Source organism: Salvia hispanica, chromosome 2 (assembly GCF_023119035.1).
Source record: "Salvia hispanica cultivar TCC Black 2014 chromosome 2, UniMelb_Shisp_WGS_1.0, whole genome shotgun sequence".
Taxonomy (NCBI): Eukaryota; Viridiplantae; Streptophyta; class Magnoliopsida; order Lamiales; family Lamiaceae; genus Salvia; species Salvia hispanica.
The window spans coordinates 12,880,316-12,901,170 of record NC_062966.1 but is presented as its reverse complement, the minus strand read 5'-3'; the positions used below and the strand labels follow the sequence as shown (position 1 = coordinate 12,901,170).

At 36.7% G+C, this 20,855-nt stretch overlaps 1 protein-coding gene across 7 annotated transcripts; it reads left to right on the top strand.

The window, feature by feature from the left end:
* Positions 1-4,310: 4,310 nt before the first annotated feature.
* On the top strand, positions 4,311-18,915 carry LOC125205529 (polycomb group protein EMBRYONIC FLOWER 2-like). Of its 7 annotated transcripts, none has more exons than XM_048104535.1 (22): positions 4,311-4,468; positions 4,610-4,820; positions 5,448-5,595; positions 6,059-6,114; positions 6,774-6,888; positions 6,969-7,128; positions 7,208-7,249; positions 8,871-8,986; positions 10,140-10,199; positions 10,327-10,448; positions 11,341-11,405; positions 11,941-11,993; positions 12,080-12,148; positions 12,211-12,270; positions 13,769-13,815; positions 13,906-14,027; positions 14,630-14,807; positions 15,292-15,340; positions 15,898-15,981; positions 16,700-16,779; positions 18,066-18,155; positions 18,478-18,915. In XM_048104535.1, the coding sequence occupies exons 2-22, from the start codon at positions 4,786-4,788 to the stop codon at positions 18,602-18,604; spliced, it is 1,878 nt and encodes a 625-aa protein (XP_047960492.1). In that variant the 5' UTR covers positions 4,311-4,468; positions 4,610-4,785; the 3' UTR covers positions 18,605-18,915. The 7 variants fall into 7 exon arrangements, with proteins under 7 accessions (XP_047960492.1, XP_047960496.1, XP_047960493.1 ...); XM_048104539.1 differs by having other exon boundaries at positions 5,427-5,595; positions 14,705-14,807; XM_048104536.1 differs by having other exon boundaries at positions 4,312-4,468; positions 5,427-5,595; positions 12,080-12,133; positions 14,642-14,807.
* The last annotated feature ends 1,940 nt before the right edge of the window (positions 18,916-20,855 follow it).

The following is a 20,855-nucleotide window of genomic DNA, read 5'->3' as shown; positions in this document are numbered from 1 at the left end:
AATTTTGAACATGCAAAATACGGAATTAAATTTACGACACAGATACGGGAAAATGCGATCATTTTATTAAATTTAAAAAAAGTACAAAAAAAATTACACAACTAAAAAAAAAAAAAAAAAACCATCCTGCTTCCACATACGATCCCCGCCTCACTCCCCGTCGCCGCTGAGTCCCCCTCGTCTCCCATGGCCCTACGTACGTGGGCCAAATCAGCCCGCATACTCTGAAGGATCTCAAAAAGAAACCCCTTCTCCACAAGGTCATCTGCCGCCTTCCATTGATTTACGATTTTCCACATGTTCAGCTGCATTTGTTGACGCGCGAGATGGGAGAGCTCGGCTGACAACTTGCCAGTAGGGGGATGCCGACTGGACCTCCTGGGGGCTGGGACCCTGGCCGACTCCCCTAGAAGCCCGTTGCGCCGTCCTTTGACCAACCGGGCGAGTGCGGCGAGTAAACGATGGAGGGAACGGGAAATACTGAGCATCATCGGGGAGGTCATGGGAACCACCGCTACTGCAGTAATCACCGGCAAGGTTCAGCCGCTGCTTCTTTGGCCAGCCAACATCGATACCCGCTCGAAACTTCTCAGAATCCATCAGCACCTCATAGCAGTTCTAGAATCTGAACTCCTTATAAACCCCCTTCAAGGGGAGCTACGCCGCCGCCATCCTCCTGACATCGTCGTCAGTTTGGCCGTTGGTCTTCATGCGGAGTTTGTTGGCGTACAACCCCGCAAATCGGGAGACCGCAGCCCTGATTCGGTCCCACTGCTTTCGGCACTCCTCCCCGTTGTGTAGCTTCTCGTCCGGGTAAAATCTCTTGTAGGTTGTTGCTATTTTAGCCCACAAGTTGATGATCCTCTGATTGTTCGCCTAGAGGGGATCATCGCAAACACTCACCCAAGCCTTGGACAAGGCGACATTCTCCTCGTCCGTCTACTTCCTCCGTTCCTTACCCGAACTGCCGTCATCATCCGGCTGCGACGACTCGCCGACCACCCCTTTGCCCTTGCCCTTCTTCTTCTTCGGTGCACCCCGACCCCGACCCCGACCTACTCCCCCTGTTTGAATGGGAGAGTCCTCCAGATCTATCCCCAACTCTTCTTAGGAGAAAGTTTCAACCCCAGTGTATTGCGTCTCCGCTGAGGTCGATGTGTGGGAAGAAGCAGTCAAAAAGTCAAGACTGGGGCGATAGATTGTCCCCCTCTGGCATCCCTTGCTACCCCGGCTGCATCCCCGGCTGCTACCCTGACATCATCTACATCCCCGGCATCATTTGCACCCGCTGCCCGCCCTGCCTCCCCTGCCCGCCCTGCACCCCCTGCCACTCCGGCATACTACTACCCCGGCTGCCATCCCCGGCATCATCTGCGGTCAGCCATACATATTGTAGTACCCGCTCAACGGACCCCATCCACCTCCCACAGGTACCATGGGAGTTTGCGACCCGCTCGTCACTGGAGGAGAGTCGTCGTTGTTCTCCATTTCGCGTTATTGCTCTTGTACATAAATTAAGAGAGAGAGAAACTCGTTAAAACAAGTGGTGCAAATGAAAATGGCGTTCAGATCATGTATATACAGAGTTTCGAAAATTAAAAAAAAAATGGCGTTGGTCGATCGGGCGCCTACAATGGCGACTAGTGGATCGGCTAGCCCATCGACCAGCACCCGGGAATCGGCGTGGGCTAGCCGATTGGCTCGCTGATTTGGCGCTCGCCGGTTACAATGTTCGGCTAGCGGATTGGCTAGCGCCCGGGAATCGGCTAACCGACCCGCTAGCCGCCATTGGAGAAGCTCTAAATGAATAAAAGTAGAAACACAAGGCATAAGGGCATCGGACGAAAAAATCAGTCCCAAAGTTCGCCGTAATCCATTTATCAGTTGTTAGATCTCCATTTTAAATTTCAGCCCTAAGACCTACAATAGTACCAGCCCCATAATCGATTAGAACTTTTTTCACCATTTTTCATATTTTGTTATTTAAATTTTTTAGTAGAAAGCAAATAATATCGATTAAAGTACTACTACAATTGTGGAAGAAGAATGAGGGTATTTAAAAATAGAATAATGTATTAATTTTATTTTTTTTAAATTGCAAATAAAAATGCCCGCCATTGCTCCTCAGAGCCTACTGATTGCTGGGTGGATAGCCGCAACTGCGGGTGAGTGCGGCACTTCACCATTTTTCCACCTATAACATAGCCCCAAAAAGCGCCGCCACGCGGCCGGTCAATTTTGAGGCTCTATTGTGGTCTGTGGATGCTCTAGATGCGACAATTTGCATAAACTTCAAGTTCTAGTATTGTATCTACTCATCCTTGTTATACACAAAAAAAAACCCATAGAGGAGGTTGTTAATCGAGTTGAGTCCAGGTTTGTAGGAGATTCGTGAGATATAGTCTCGTAATCTTAATTCCTCTTATTATGCGATCGTTTCACACAAGATTTTGTTGTTTAGTTTTATAATTATTTTGTTCGAGTTTGGACTTATCACAAAAGGCATTGCAGTATTTTTATAAATATAAAGAGTGAAGTACATAAATGATACGTTCTATAGTAGAATTATTTCCCTTTTTAGTAAAAATATCTCCACGTCGAAAAAAATGCCCCTACTGCTATAGAACGGCGGAAATAATGATTTTAATGTTTCTACATTTTCAAATTGTTTTAGATCCTATTTTCTTAAGGGTCTGCCCTATCTTGTAACAAAAAAGAAAATTAGATCAAAATGCCCCTCATTCGTGAAGGGAGCTTTTTCTCCAAATACAAATTATCCACTCCCTCAGTTGGTTAGAAATATTTACAAAATACATGAACTGGAAATATATTATTGGTTTGAAACGAGCCAAGTAAGGTACATTGAAAAATTGATATGCCTGGAAATAAACTACATACGTTGCACTTATGATATACTAAAACATCAGCATACTTCATTAAAACAATTGCATGCAAATTCGAAAACATACTTAAACATTACAAATTAATCAGCGTTATGTACATTGAGTTAGGATAACCATGCATAACAATGCGACGAAGAACATTAGCTATAGAAATATACAAATTAAATTTCCATGCAATTTTTTTGTCAGACCATATGCAATTTAGATTTCCATTGAATCTACGTACAACTAGGACTCCATCAGTCGTTGAAAAATAATCTCATTTCGTATTTCTGGGAGTCAACGAAATATAGTCCTATTTAAAAAATGAAAACTTTTTCCCATACTTTACCAACTCTTTTCTAATTTCTCTCTCATATTTTATCCATATTTTAATCTCATTGTCTTCTCTCTCATATTTTATCCACCTACTTTTCTAATTTCTCATTCAAACTTTTAGTACTATTTGTAATGGGAGTATATGGTATGGGAAAAGAAAATTAAAATTGAAAAAGCTATGCAATATAAAATTTAAGTTTTTAAGATTTTTTAAAGATTTTTATGAATTACCACTAATTTATCCGTATTGTAATGGGATATCGAGACCTAATATCATGGAACTTTCAAAAAGTTGGATTTTTCGCACAAACTTCGAAATTAGCAAATAATATCACAAACTTTACCCCGAGTTTGTTATTTCCCACCAATGAAAAAAATTCTGGCAAATAATATCATGATTTTCAATCTTTGAGAGTTTTAATATTTGAGATCTAAGATTTTCAATCTTTGAGAATAGTTTTTCTTGAAGCACACCCTCCAAATTTGTTCTTCAATCTATTAATATAGCTGAAATTTATCCAATGGTGGGAAATAACAAACCTAAGGCAAAGTTTGTGATATTATTTGTCAATTTTAAAGTTCGTGAGAAAAATCTAACTTTTTAAAAATTTCATGATATTGGAGCATCTCCGAAGGGAGATGTAAATGGAGAGAAAAGTTATATAACTAACATATTTACCTTTTTTTCATAAAAAACTATTTTTCAAGGGGAGAGATATTTAAGAAGATATCATACTTTTTCCATTTTGAAGAAGTATCTTATAACTACCATATTTGCCTTCTTTTCATAAAAAATCATTCTCCAAGAGGGATGTATGTGAGAAGGTATATTACACTTTATGTATTTTAATGCATTTTATACTAGTATTATTTTATTTTTTAAAAATCATTTATTTTTCTATATATCTTTCTCCTTTGAAGTGTGTTATTTTTTGACCGTGTATATTTCACTTTTTAAAAAGGTAAATAGAATATATAGCTTTTTCGTTTACTAGATGCTCTTAGTTGGCATTATCCCTTGTAAATTTTATGACCATATGGCGCAACCCTAATCTAATAGATCAACATTAATTTTGACATGAAAATGAGCTTTGGGGTTAATGCTACTGGTGGTTGTTGGTAGAGCTGGTCGAGCATTAAATCAAATCTATTTTGGCCTCTGCTTTATTTTGCTAATAAGCCCTAATTCTCAAAATCGAACTCCAATTTCTATTTCAACTAATTCCACCAATTCTTCTCCATTGAAGGTTACGACCCCATTACTTTGTAACGCTTAGATCCGAGGATTTTACTGCTCTTAGATAACCTATTTTCATTGCGAGTATGATAATGAGTAGCATATAGTCGGCGATTAGAAACTAATTGCTGTTTTGATGCAATTATTTTAGGCGCAGCTGCGATTAGCCATTATCGAGCAGTGTGCACTTGCAAGGGGCATAATCTAGGAACGTGGTTGTATTATCCCCTAAAAAGAAGAGGATTTTGATGGTTTGGTATAAACAAGCCGAACTCCAGCTTCTTCTCCGGTCCGCTTGATTCATTTATACTACAGCCCTAGCAACGGATGCCGGGCATACCTCTCGTGGCTCGTGAAACTGCGTAAGCGTTTCTTCTGATACACACACGCGGAAGCATTAATGGTGCATTGTGTGGTTGTGAGATTCTTTAATTGGAGTTTACTTTCTGTGCCCATTAAGTTGCAAATAACGCCAATCATATGGAGTACTAGCTTTTATATCTTTGATATTCCATGAAACCTTTACGGATGCTTGGCAGCTGCAAGGTCTATAGGCCACTTGCTCAATACTGCTTCTTGTAGTTTTGTTCATTTGTTGAACCATTGTTCAGTTTGCATTGTGGTTAACAAGAAGTTGTTATTTATGGTGTCCATGCTCTCATAGTATATTGGAAAATATGTTGTCTGATGATTGAATAATTATGTCCAAATACTGATCAATTGAATTGAGATCCTCAACTTATTATGTGAACAGGGAATTATGTATTCCCCTAAGTCTTTAATTTGACAAATGTCAGATAGATTCATAAATTTGGCATCTAATTTCAACCAAGTTGACTGCATTTAGAAATGCCATTGTTAGAGGCCAACTAGGATATCCTGTGCATTCTAGTTATAGTTCATGGAACATCAAAATCTAATTATTAGGGTCAGCTGGGATCATCAGTGTAATCTAATTCTTGGAACAGGAATTGTGTTTGCAATTGCAGTTACTCCCAAGGTGCGGACCATATGTGTCGTCAAGATCCCCGTGCGCATTTGTCTCCAGAAGAGCAAATTGCAGCTGAGGAAAGCCTCTCAATTTACTGCAAGCCCGTTGAATTGTACAACATTCTTCAGCGCCGTGCTGCTAGAAACGTAAGATTCTTCCATCTTGCTGCCTCCTCTTCCTCTTAGTCCTGCTCAGTTGCTCATGTTATTTCATTTTTCAAGAAATATTTTTAAAGCCTTTTTGGAAATTTGGATATGATGATGGAATTGTCTGGTGCTATTTGTTGAGGAATTACTTCATTTAGTACTGACATGTCAATACTCAATAGTGGATTTAGATGATCAGCATATGCACACATTAAGTACCTAGTTATTGATTTTTTGGCTATTTTTTAACAGCCTTTTGCCAACAATAAATTTTAATCTCTTTCATGTACTCTCTCTGGCCACGCTACTTGGACACATTGGGAAAATGATAATAATTAGTTAAAGTGGAGATAGAGTAAAGGAAGTGGGAGAATAATGTAGAGAAGCTACGGAGGGAGTATATGTTTATTGGAAAATGTATTTTGGATAGAAATTTCTAACTAGAGGCAGGTTTCTACTGCAGCCATCCTTTCTTCAGAGATGTTTACGGTACAAAATACAAGCAAAACACAAGAAAAGGTAGAACTCTTTATAATATATATATTGCGTTTTGTCAAGATTTCTTTTTCTGCAACTAATTTGGAATTTTCAGTTGCCGTGAGAAGTTAGGAACTGCTCTCACTATTTATGAAGCACTCACAAACATTTATGTTGTCCATGTTCCTACTACAGATTTAGGAAGCACTCACAACCAATTATATTGTTATGCATGAACAATAATGTTCCTTATCCCACATACACTTGCTTGGTACTTATCAACTTTTTGTAAAACCATGAAGTATTGGAATCCCTTACGAAGATAAATATTATGTTGTCGCTTTTCTCGACCTTGGTTCCTAATTCCTTAATTCTTTTATTATAAGCATTGTATGGTATTGGTATCCTTGGACTGGGTAGACCTATAAAATTGCCCTTTTTTACCAAAATACTGATTCGGTGTGAAGGTTCATCACAATGGACAATCTTGACATATTTACAAGAATGCGCTGTTTGGTCATCCCTCAAATATTACCTACCACTACCGATCCATTTTCATCCTAATTTTTTTTATTTGTTCTTTTTCAAAGTCTCTCGAGTTGATGTATGCTTTATAGTTGGAATCTGGGATGCATATGTTGTCATTCAAATTGCAATACTGATGTGGTTTACACTTTACATATGTATTGCTTTCTTTGTAGGATTCAAATGACAATCTCCCTACCGTCAACTGTAAATGATGAATCTCAAATTCGAAGTCTATTACCTTTGTGTATAATGTTGGCAAGGCCCGTTTATAGTCCTGCAGTTGTAGAGGTTGAGTTCTGCTCAACTCATTAGTTTTTGTTATGACCTTCAGTTGCTCTCTCTACCTTTCTGACTTCTTATTGATGCAGGATTCTGCAGTTTATCGATTCAGGCGAGAGTGTATATTGACTAAATGTACTGAAGATGATGCAATGAACCAAGATGAAGCAAATTTCATTCTTCCCGAGATTAATAAACTATTAGCTGAAGTCAAATCTGGCTCTCTTACAATTTTGTTAGTTAGCTGTGGTATGCTTTTTCCATATTTGGTGTCTACATTAAGGGATACAATGTTTACAAAAATTCATGGTTTGCTACTCTCTTGTAGCTGAATTGTTTAAGGAGCACACAGATGGACCATCGTTTCCAGGTGAGTTGAATATGTTGGATGGATTTGTCCCATTAGATTAGGATACTTTTTTAATACTCCACTATAGTTGTTGAAGTCAAAGAGATGGCATTAGCATTTGTATTTCATTTTGATCCTAAACATACGAGCATTTGACCATTTTGGTCCAAAACATTATGTTTCCTAGCTTTAGGTCCTAAACATTATGAACTTTGGAGGCGAAGCTAGCGCCTGAATTCGCGCATGCAATTTCGCTTCTCAAAATTTATGATACTATTAATAAACTCGTAAACATTACTATTAACTACTTCTTTTATTTAGTTTTGAAAATTCTAACCCTTCAACCGTGCCGACACTGTCATCGATAGCTGCGCCACTGCCTTATTACACCATCCTTTCATTGATAAGGTTGTCGGTGTGGCCAACTATGAGCCGTTGTCACATGCTCGAATTCAGGCGCTAGCTTTCCATTCAAAATGTGCCATCGATGTGTGATTTTATGGACGGACATCGAAGAGATTTTGAACCTTAACATCATCAAAATTGAACTACCGAGTCAACTTTTAGCAAAATATGGATAAATTTATAATGTTTAGGACCCGAACCTAGCAAACATTATGTTCTTGACCAAAAGCGCAAATGTTCATATGTTTAGAACAAAAATGTAAAATGCTCATATGTTAGGAGTACCAAAAAAGGACTTCAGTTTACTGGTTAAGGGTTTCACATAATAGTGTTTAGGTTACTAATCGGGCCAAAATTGCTTTTACCCTCAAATTTAACGGCTCCATCACTTTTAGGACAAAAAATGGACCAATTCATAATGTTAAGGACCCAAAGCTATCAAATATAATATTATGGATCAAAATCTTGAATGGCTATATGTTTAGGACCAAAAAAAAGTCTTTATCTAAATAGTGGGAGAATCTCTTTAGATTTCCTTTTAGTAAACAAGTGCTTATAAGCTGCAAGGCTTCATGTTCTAGACTTCTTATTCTTGTCATATTCATCTAAACAAGATTAAGTACACTTGAAGGGGGATGTCACATCAAACTTGGCTCTATTGTTTTCCTGTGTACTCACCTATAAATAATCACTCCCTCTTTTCCATGTTAATAGAGTCATTTTTCTATTTTGGGAAGCTTCAAGTTAATTGAGTCATTTCAATTTTTGGTAAAAAGTAATTCTACCTTTTACTTTATTCTCTCTTCATCTCTCTTACTCCATTTAACACACTATTCTTAAACTCTGTGCCGAAAAGAAATGCCTCTATTAACAAGGAACGGAGAGATAAGTATATAACCAATCTTTTAGAACTAGGTACATTGTTTGCGGCTGACAAATTTTCTTTAGCTGTTAGTCATGTTGAGCATATGCCAAATTTCCAACCATTGTTCCATGGGTATCCGTTGTATTGCAATTTCTTATTAATGTGGCGTTAAGTTTTGCCTCTCATAATATGCATTTTCTTCTTGCTTGTAATTTCTTTTCACTAGAAGCTGTCTATTTTATTTTCTTTTCATATTGCAATTTATTAATGAGGCTTTAGAATTTGTCCTGTCCTATCTTTCTCTTTCCACTTCTTGTTTCTTCTTTTTGTTTGTCTGGTCATCCTGCCTAAGTGTTTCCTTATTGATGATAGCTAATGTTGGAGGTCACTGTTTCCTGGGTAAGATTCCAATGGAATTGCTTCACTTGAGTAGTGGGGGGAGAGCTGAGATGTTGTTGCCTGTTGACTTGCATTCCTGCCTCCTGAAGGTATGCAGTAATTATAAAATAATGAAACTGAAATATGGTGATCATATACTTCCTGGTGTTTCTAAAACTTGTAAATGTGTTGTTCACTTGTTCTTATTTTTCTTTGGAATTGAATTTGCTACAATGGGGACACCTTTTCTTTATTGGGTTGCTCTTATCGTAATGAGTAGTCAAAGTTAGCCGCATTCCTGAGAAAAGATCTAAGAAAATTCATTTATTTGTCTTCTGTATATATTTTTGTAAAGCCATCATTTAAGCAAAGACATGCTCTTTTTTGTTGATACAGTAGCATGAATGGGATAATTATTATGTTCGTTCCTCATATATGTATTTTAATTTTTCTCCGTTGATGCAGTAGCTATATTTTGCGCTGTTTCTTTGAGGTGTCTAGTTGTGACATAGGTCCTGACAAGGCCTATGGTGGCCCTTGGCCATCCATATACCCTTTCACCAAAGAAAAATATTAGCCTCTTTATTGCACCTACGATGGTGCTAGGCCCTGATTTACTGCCTGCCTAACCTTAGTGCCTGTTATAACATTGGAGGTGTCTTTGTAGTCTTAAGGGACCATTTTGGTTGTGTTGATCATTCAGTGCATAGCAGTAGTTACTTTATGGGTACTCAAGGCTGTATTTGTTATTCATGTAATGCAGATGTCTTCTTGAGGCCTTAAAACCTGTAGTTTCACCCTCAATTCGTACCATATTAGTTTGTTATGACTCTTGTATTCGCTTAGTTGGATATTTCTGATCACTGTCATATGTCTCACTCCCTATTGGATTTTTTTATTACTCCCTCCGTCCCACTTCAGGAGTCCCGGTTGACATTTTTTGGGTGTCCCACTTTAGTAGTCCCACTTGAAATATTCGATATATGGTAATAGTCCCCACATTCCACTGACCTTTTTCCACTCGCATTTTATTATAAAACTAATATATAAAAGTAGGACCCACATTCCACTATCTCTTTTCACCCACTTTCCTTTACATTTCTTAAAGCCCGCACCGAACTCAAATGGGACTCCTAAAGTGGGACGGAGGGAGTAATATTTTAACTAAAGGAGTAATAAGTTTAACTTCGTAAATTAGTCATCCTCATCATTTCTCTCAGTTTCTATTTCCTTCACCTTTTCTCAACTAGTTCTTTTTCACAGACGGGCTGTTTTGGAGAAGATAAATGCCTTTCATTTCACAGTCCCCATGCTGGAGCTATGGTATGTTCCCATTTTACAGAGAACAGAATTTTTTACACCCAGAGAAACCCTGTTTTAACATTTTAGTGATCTACCATTGAATAGTGCTTTTTTGTTGATTGTTACTTGTTTGTCTGCTTTACCAAAGGATTTGTCTCAACAACTGCAAGTCCGTGTTGCAGCAGAAGAAATTGGGCTCAAGCAGAGATCTCCTTATGATTCATTCTCATATTATGACGTTCCCTCCTCCACTTTGCCTCAGATTATAAGGTGAATTATTGCATAACCACGACCCAAACATTTAATGTATTTCATGCACATTGTCTGACAAAAGTAGCCAGAGTCGCATCACTCATCTGAGTATAAAAGCAAATAAGCAATTAGGAATTTGTCTCAGTGTTACCATATACCCTGACTTCATGATGAACATCTCATGGTGTTGCTTACTCTGACTACAGTTCATCACAAGTACTACCTGGAAATAGTTACATGTCAACCTAAGGGGTGGTAGACAGATGGGTTGTTTAAGGGCCTGGATCCTACTCTCAGCGTTTGCAAATATAGTTGGGTTGTCCTACCAAAAGCTTGAAGACCGTTTTGACATATTGAGCTAACCAAAACCTTAGCAACCATACTTCTGATCTCTAAAACTGTAAACTGCTAAAAGATGGAAATGCAGCTTGTTTTATTGTAATTCATGCTACCTACTGTAAATGGTATCTCACAATAAAATCTTGTAATAAATATGGACTCTGCTAATCTTACTATGTTTCTGGATATTGCTCTACTGCTATAATGAGCCATGTCTGAAGTCTGAACCAACCTATTTCATCATGAAAATGAATTGATGATTAATAAAATATATTCTTGTTTGTTCTGCATCATGAAAAACATATTAATTGACAAAGTTAATGCTGTATGAAATGGTTGATAACAATGTGATGGACTCTTTCTCTTTACTTTGTAGTATGTGAAGTTGTGAACTGTGGTTTTATCTACCTGTAGTTGCAACCATAAGATTGAACGAGTTAAAAAAGAAACATGACTTAAACGAGTACAAATAAATATAATTACTTTCTCCTTTCTTCCTGCAGCAAATGCATCATGTCATATCCTTCTTATCTCATTGCCTCACACTATCCTATTGATTGTTGCCGTCCAGGTTGAGGACTGGAAATGTTGTTTTCAACTACAGATACTATAATAACAAGTTGCAGAGGACTGAAGGTATTAGCTTGCCATTGTTGACCATTCTTGTAGAAGAGGCCTCTAGTTTCTCTCCCTGCATGATTTGCCTTTGTTTCAAAGAAAGATTTGTTTGTTTATAAGACCCATAGCCAAACATAACTCATCTTTGGTTTTAGTTACTATTCTGAATTGCATACTCCCTCTACCCCAGAGACATGTTCATCACTTTTAATGGCACGGGTTTAAGAAATTGTTAGGTGACTGTGTGATGAGTGGAGAAAGGGTCCTACTATGTTATAGTGTTATTATAGTGATGGGCCATGGATAGTAATATTGTGAATAAGTTGGTTAAGTAATGGTAAAACATAAAGGGATTATGGTGGGGTAGTGTCCAAAAATGAAAACTGAATGTTGTTGTGGATATACCAAAATTGGAAAGAATGAATGTTTCTCTGGGATAGAGGGAGTATTATTCTTCAGAGTATTTCTGACTTGTACCTTTGTGCAAGCTGTGCATTTCATCCTTATTTGTTGCTGCACGTGAAAAGGCTGACTTGAAAATATGTATACACAGTAACGGAGGACTTTACATGCCCTTTCTGCTTGGTCAAATGTGCAAGCTTTAAGGTACTGTAAAATCTTATTTTCTTTATTTTGTTCAAGTGCAAAATGCTCTCCGGACTATGCATTGATTCCTGAAGTTTATTTATCAGGGTCTCAGATTTCACCTGCCCGCCTGCCATGACCTCTTCAACTTTGAATTTTGGGTTGGTAAACTTAATGTAGGTCACTGAGCTGACAGTATACCTAAAAAACTATACTGATTCCTGAAGAAATTGTGTAGGTAACAGAGGAATTTCAAGCTGTCAATATATCTGTAAAGACCGATACATGGAGATCTGAGGTCAGTATGCTTATTTTTCTCTGGCTTTGACTAACCATGTTTGTTAGTGTTTTTGAAGCTATAATTGTGTGCAGTAGTAATGGTAGTATTGGGATGTAATCAAATGCAAACTATAAATATCATACAAACTCCAAACTATGATCTTAACCGTTAGAAAATGTCAACATGTGACAAAATAACATCCACAGAATATTAATGGCCGACGGTCAACGCTGTGTTGACACTGGGTTGAGGAGTTTGAAGTCTGTACAATATTTAGAGTTTGCATTTGATTACATCCCAGTGTTGTTAGGGGCGTGGGGCACTCCGGGGCGATTCTATAAAATCTGTGGCGCGGGGCGAAGGGGCAAGAGACCCACGAATCAGGGCGACCGATACTTAAAAAATAGGATTAGTACCTCTGAATTATTTTTTATATATATTTTATATAGATATATAGGTGTATGATGTTTCTTATACTTCCCCTGACCCATTAAAAATGAAACGTTTCCTAAAATGGAAACATCTCTATCTCTACTTTTTCATCTCTCTTACTTTTCTCTCTCTTCATTAACTCACAAAATAACACTACATAAAAACCCGTGCTGATTCCCAAATGTTGCATATTTAATTAGACGGAGGGAGTACTAATTTGTAGTGCATGCAGCTGATTTTTTGTATAAATTTCCTAGAAGCATAATACTATAAATAAATACTCCCCTCCGTCCCAAGATAAGCGATAAGCAAGTCATATTCCTTTTTGGGATGTCCCACTACAAGTGAGGCATTTTCTTTTTTAGCAAAAAATCATCTCTCTTACTTTATTATCCACCTACTTTATTTCTCACTTCTCTCTCTCTTTCTCTCTCTCATACTTTACTCTCTCTACTTTAACTCTTTAAATATCAATTCCTTAAATCTCGTGCCCAAAAGAAGTGCTTCGCTTATCTTGGGTATTATCAGTAGGCGCCTATAAGAAGAGAGATTTCTTTACTAAATGCTTTCTCTATTAGAGAGAAACAGAGAGATGACTTATTTTATTTATTTAATTGACCTAAAAAGCTGCACCACTGGGACTAATAGTTTTCTTTAAGACACCTAAAAAGCTGTGCTTAAATTATAACGTTAAAATATGAGTGACCCCTTCATCTTCCTTATCCCTTCTTCCCTCTTTATTAAACACGCCGGAATTCTGAGCATGAAACAGCCGACTCCCCACCGTCGCCTCGCGTGCGCTTCAGCCGCCCAAACCACCCTGGCTCGCCCCAGCCCGTCCCATGAATATCGTTCGGCCCAGGGTGGCTGGGGCAACTACAGCTGCGCCCTGACCGCCCCACGCCCCAAGCGCGCCCTTAGCGCAATTTTTCACAACACTGTTACATCCCATGTATCTTTTTGGCATTGATGTTCCCAAGCCTGCGAAATAGATCTTAATGTGTAATTGATGTGCATAGAGCTATGTGATGTCTCTCAATTGCAATAAGGAATTTGACTAACATATATACTTTGTTTTGTGCAGAATGTTGCAGCTGGTGTTGATCCTAAGCAACAAACATTTTTCCTTTGGTATGCCTTGGGTGGACTAAATATTTTCAGAATAAGCTGTTTGGGATTTTAAAAAGTTAAATGTTGTGAAATAATGTGGGTGCAACACAGTTCAAAGGCACCACGGCGCAGAAAAACGAAGAGCCCAACGCAGAATCCGAAGTTTGTGCATCCTCTTGTCTTAGATTCAGAAATGCCGGGATCAATCATTGAGCTTAGAGAAAAGACTGTTGGTAATTCATGCAATATGTATCTTGGTTATTTGTGTTATTTTCTCTTTCGTGCGTATTTATAATTTATTTATATATTTAACCATAGCAAGAGATGGTTGTAGGACTATCAGCATCAACAATTTATCCAGCAGAGTAGCCTTGTTGCTGAATCATTACTAGCTACTTCTTCGTTTGCTGTCATGCTGTAGTGTAAAGCAGTTGATTTTACTCTAAACTTCATAAGTGATGAGTTTCTTGCATTTGGTCCCTGAATCTCAGATTCTCTGAACAGTAGTGTAATTGTGTAAGAATTGTGTGAAACTGACTGCATTGATTTCTGCTTAATATAATGTAAAAGAAATATTTAAATATAACCGACTGGTTTCTGCATAACGAAATATACTCACTTTTTAGGTTGCTTGCTTGGCCATTGACCTCCTTATATATGCTATAGCCTTTACATGGATGCGAAACTGTACATGGTATGAGTTTTCCCGGCAGCATTCCTTTAGCTGCCTCCAAGGGCTAATTAACTACAAAAGTTAACATGTTTAAAATACTACTCCGTGTAAATATGCTTAGCTGTCTATAAACTTGAAAAGAAAATTACATCTGACATTTAGTTGGTGTAGAAGAGAGTGCAGACCGTGATGCATCCAGTCCCAGAGCTTCATCTGCCACTGCTCATTCATATGCAGACCCTGAATGTGTCCAGTCATTACCTGGAAACATTGCGCATCCAGCATTACTACAGTTTGCAAAGACAAGGAAATTATCTGTCGAACGCTCTGATCCTAGAAAGTAAGTGAAGTCCTCAGATTTAGTTTAAAGACTCAAAGAACTCATAATTACATTTTTAACATGATATGCTACCTTAAGCTTGATTTGACTCTCTTATCTTTTTGAGCTACCTGGTTTTTTTGACATTTATATTATATTGAAGAGTGACTTGTTTTGTAGATAGTTTTTCGACATCTATATTTATACTACAATGTGGTTTCAGAGGAACTTTCGTAGAGTCATCTTGTTGAACACCTAAAAAACAACAATAATACTCTGCGCTTTTGTTACTTGGATGGTATTTTCAATGAATTGTTTTAATACGTTAAATGACATCTATTATATACTTCAGGGGTGTAGCTGATTCTCTTTTTAGCCAGCTAAACAGAGTTCATATTTCATAGTTGTATTAAGCAGCTAGATCTTTTTCCCCACTGTAATTTACCTGTCGAAGTGATATGATCACTGACTGATTATTTTATTATTTCTCTTTTTTTGGCTACAGTCGTGCACTCTTGCAGAAGCGGCAGTTCTTTCACTCTCATAGAGCTCAAGTGAGTGGTTCAATGATCATTTTTATCATATCAACTTTTGCGTTTCTACATGAATGTATGTCATATTTTTCAGTTTCAACCCACATGTAATGCAGTACAGTTCTGTTGGGTCCAATTTTAATGTGTCTAAAGTTGTTGGATAAACTGTTCAAATTTGTTTTCTACAAATAATCGGAGTTGGGGTGTGTAGCACTTAAAAATAAAACATTTTTTATTAATGTTATCTTGTCTGTGAATGTTATAGTCTTCATGCTGTCAAAAGCTTGTTGCCAAGTATAAGAAAAAAGGTGGTGAATGTATCATGTATCCTTTGTCTTTAGAATGTGTGTTGCATCACTAGTGCTGTACCTGTCTTTTGATGACTTGGCTTGATTCAGTCACTTTACGATGTTAAATTGTCCTAACTTTGAGGCTGGGTTATGCATGTCTGAGAGGTATACAGTGTTGCATTTTGAAAACAAATTAACACATTGAGAAACTAGTGTGACATGCTATGCTTAGAGAATCTCGAGATTTAATTTTATAGATCTGGAAGTAATGATTTGGTAATTTAACAGCCCATGGCCATGGAGCAAGTCTTATCAGATCGGGACAGTGAGGATGAAGTTGATGATGATGTTGCAGATCTTGAAGACCGAAGGGTATGCAGTCTCTCTGACCATTACTTGTTTATTCTGCTCCAAAATTTGCCTGTAAAGTGTTTCAGTTTGAGGTTCAATTTGCTTTGGTTTGACAGTTTGGTTGTGTGTCAATAGGCAAAAGCCCGAAGAATAACGGTAACTTATAAATTATAAGCAACATTGGCCTGAATTGCTTTTTTACCATATACTGTAGTACTATATAGGTTGAGTCGCCCATGTATTTTGTGCTAAATTTAGTGGATAGAATCATAGAAATCAAACATGCGAATATGCAATGAACACTGCAACTGTAGCTGATAGTCCCATTAACATTTGATATTTATATGGTACAATTTAATTGTGTTTATCAGGCTCACTGGGTAGCTAATTGCATTTGATGTAGTGCAAAGTCCTTTTTCGCATCAGTAGTATAGGATCTCTTGCAATACGTCAAGTAAGATGACAAACAGCCTGGTGGTTGGTTCTTCAATTCTCTGCCCTGATCTTACTAAATTGGGTTTCTGGTTAAACTGGATTTTGTTCTAGGATATGTATCCTTTAATTGATATTAGCATTTAAGTCACACTTTTTTCTTCACGGCCTTGAGCACCCGCAACCTAGGCACAGTATCACATCACATCAGTTAAACTCTTTCTGCTATCCACAGTATCACCATGTTGTTTAAGTTTTTGGAGATTCATCATATTGAGTTTGCATATGCTTTCCTGATGTGGAGCAGATGCTGGATGACTTTGTGGATGTCACAAAAGATGAGAAGCGGTTGATGCATCTTTGGAACTCTTTTGTCAGGAAGCAAAGGTCAGCAACTTATGTTTTTTAACCTCTTCCATTTTTACCATCTCATTATAATCTGCTCATAGACCATGTTATTATACATGGACGCAGACACAAATTTGTTAAGACAATTCATGGATAGAAATATAACTCATATCCAAAAAGCATATGGCGCTACATGTCTGCAACTCTGCAAGTGTTGTTTGACTCTGTATTGATTTACTGTTGCATAGCAATGATAAATTATCTTTCAAAGAAAGAGCTTTTCTATCTGTGCTGTTGCCTTGAGAAATGCATCAATCAACTTGGTAAAAAATAACTGAAAACTTTCCACCTTTTCTGCTTGCAAGCCAATTCTTTAGGTTTAGAGATGATTGCCAAGTTCTTTTAGTACCTGCTGCTACCCATGGGTGTAGATTAAGTGTTTTTTTTGGTGCCTTGTTTGTCCAACATAGGTAATCCACTCTACTGCTACCGTACAAATATGTTAAGTACATAAATTAGGAATATTACAGTACATGGTATTGAAAAGTTTTAGTTTGGATCATCTATTATTTTGCAAAGCTCGAGCTTAACTTATCGAACATATGGAAAGGGCATGTCTGAATGAGTTTATTCAAGCTTAATCGAGGCTCAGCAAGTGTTGTCAATCTATATTCATATTCAAATATTTATCCTTTCCAAGACAGACTATTTCTTTTCAAACAAATATTTTATGTACTAAAATTCATAGTTTTTTCATAATGGAACAGGTTGATTAGATCATTACACACTTGTCACTAGTATAAGTGCGAAATGTAAATGGCAGTAGCAGTTTTGTAAACTCATCCTAGCTTGTGGATATATTATCAAACTTGCTCACAAACCAATGAGCAAGTATTCTCACACTAAAGCTTGAGTAGTTTATGATAATGAGCCTCACTAAAAGAGGTAGAATTTGGTTTTAAAGAATCAATCTCCAAATAGCTCCTAAGTAACTCGATCCAAATACACGTAGTGGGTGAAATATAATTTTCTTGGTCATGAAGATGGGCTGTCAACTGCTCTCAATGCTCAGTTAGTTTTATTTTCTATAGAATGCCTCGGGCTGCTGCTGAGTGGAGCAAAGTTTTCTTGGTTGAACTGTAAACTCTTAAAAGAACTTTTTAGGATTCAGCACAACAGAACAACTGCAGCATAGTTCTCTTTCTAGCTACATTAGTATTAAACTTCTCAAGGAAAACAGCATGTAGATCAGGATTTATACATTGGCAAAAATGCATAAGCGGTCAATACTTTTTCGTATTTAATTTGTTCCATCATGATGGCAGAGTATTGGCGGATGGTCATATTCCTTGGGCGTGTGAGGCTTTCTCCAAACTGCACAAGCAGGATCTTGTTCAGATACCAGCACTACTTTGGTAACTTCTTCTACTGTGCTGAGTTTGCCTATGAAAACCGATTAGCTTTATTTGCTATATTCCCCAACTTTATTTTCTCAGAATGAATTTGTTGGTTTCACAATCCCGTTTTGGTTGATTCTGTTTCCTTGAAAAGTTATTTGTCTTTCAACCTATTTAATTCCTTCTATATATGCTACAAGCCTGACGCTTGGTCAGCAACAAGTGTTTATGCTCACTGCTGTTTAGGATTTGTAGGTTGTTACTATTGATCAATTTTGCCACATTTACACCGTGTCTTTGCCAGTCATTGTATTCAACTCTTTTCTTCCATCCTATACAGGTGCTGGAGATTATTTATGATCAAACTCTGGAATCATGGTCTTCTTGATGCTCGTACTATGAACAGTTGTAATATAATCCTCGAGCAACCACTAGAGGCAGACATGGACCAAGGCCCAGACACATGATATACGCAGTGACAGTGTTGCTGCTGCGTCTCGAACAAGTGTCTTCCTTATCTTTAGACCGGAGAAGTATTATGCAAATTTCAGTTGTTATCCATCTCCTTTTCTCTCAACAGATATCCCTGAATTTCACTTGGTTACTGGGGACCAATTGTTCTTTCTCAATCCTAATTTTTGAAGTGTTATTGAATTATTTATCTAAAATGTAAAGACTGTTGGTACTTGGTAGTTTCTTCTATGTATGACATCTCTGACCATCCAAACTTGGATTGTAGTCCATGATAAATTCATCATATGGCTTTGTTTTGCATCCATTGAAGAGTTACTATAAAGCTTATCTACGAACTTAAAAAATGCAAAACATATTTCATCGTATTTTTGTGTAAGTCTTATCTGCATTATTCTTTCTTTTATTTTAATTTTCTCCGCTTTACCTTTTTTATACTATTATTTTTCAAAAATGAGCGCAAAAAAGTAACGCTCCTCGCTTATCTTGATACAGAGGGATTAGTATTTTTGATTTAACAAATCATTCTATTTAAGTTTTGGACTTTTTTTTCAATTTTTACTTTTTAGTTTTAATGGATATTTTAGTGTTTATATTAGTACTATCTTTCTTTCACCCCTCTCTCCTTTTTACATTTTCATTATTTATATATTACTATTTATTTAATAACTTATTTATCTCTCTCATTCTTCATTTATGTTAATTTAATACTAAATATTTAATACACGCACCAAACTAAAGATGATAACCAAAACTGTGATCATGTAGTATATTAAACTAAAGTAACAAACTATAAATGCTCCTATTTTGTACATGATCATTTTGATAACATTTATTATTATGTACATAAAAATACTTTTTTTGGTTATTTTTAATAGTAAAAGTAGCTACGAACACTATTTTTAGAATGCATTTTAGATAAAAAAATATTTATTGTATAAAAATATATTTGCAAACTTATCGAATATAATCCTTTATTTTTAATTTTTTTAAATAATACTATGTATCAAATTAATTTTTTTTATTTAATTGATGTGGATTGATTTTTATTATTAATAATAAAAATAAATGGACAATGAGAGAGGGAGGGTCCCATTACATGCAAATCAACTTCTTATTGCAGAACCATAAAACTAGACCAAATTAGAGTTTTTAGATCTAGTTTTTTATGGATGAGATGCAAAAATGTATAAATTATATTCGCCTTCATCACGAGTCTATTTTTTATTTCAGCCCAGGACAAATAAGTCATAACATATTAGTAGGATTTAACTTCATTCCAGTAGGTTTTTACTTCATTCCAGTACATACAGTCGGTTTCACCGTCGTATACCATTCTTTCTCTCTGCAATGTCTATCACCGTCGTCACGGCGCTGACAACAAAATGAAATGATAGCCTAATTGAATGGTGTAATAAGCACATGAAATAATGTAATAAAATATTTGAATGAAGTATGTGTAGAAGCATTTGAAGTCCTGCTGAAATGAAGTAAAAACCTTGTCCAATAAAGTAATAACGTTTTTTAATGAAGTAATTGTTAGGATTGGTATACTGAAATTCATATTTCGAGCATGTTGCACGGATATAATTGCTTGTATACAATATATTCTACAATCCACTTTTAACCCAAGGCGAGAAAAAGTAATTTTATCGCATTGGTGTTTGCATATGCATTTATAAGATGTTTCTCGAACATTTAAATGTGTAAGAAGTAAACAAGTCTATTTTTTCTACATAGTAGACTGGTCGTGAACGATGTTCGCAGAAGGTGACGTAGTCGGTCCTTTGTAGAAGAGAAATAGAATTTCATAACCTAGATAGACTTTGACTATCTATCGTAAAAGATTGCAGTGTCATTCCGTATGTTTCCTTACCTTAAGAAATAAACGACACTGGTGTGGTATAGCGCTGAAGGATCTAACAGTTGAGATAAGTCTTTCTTGCTAATTACTGAAAAATGAGATCTCGGTGATTATTATTTCTTAATGATTGTTGATATAACATTGAGCATACGATATTAATTATGCACTACTTTGATTTATCAAATGGTGCGGATTTTTCGCAATCCAAGAATCATGATATCTTGGGTAGTGGTGATCAATGTTTAGAGGTGCTAGTTTTGTTATTGCAATGAATCGTGTGCTGGGTGAGTCCAGTTTGATAATATCCTCAAGAGGTGTTCGAAAAAGGTTATATTATTTAGAAACCAAGTCGGTTGGAATTTATTCCAGAATAATAGATAAAG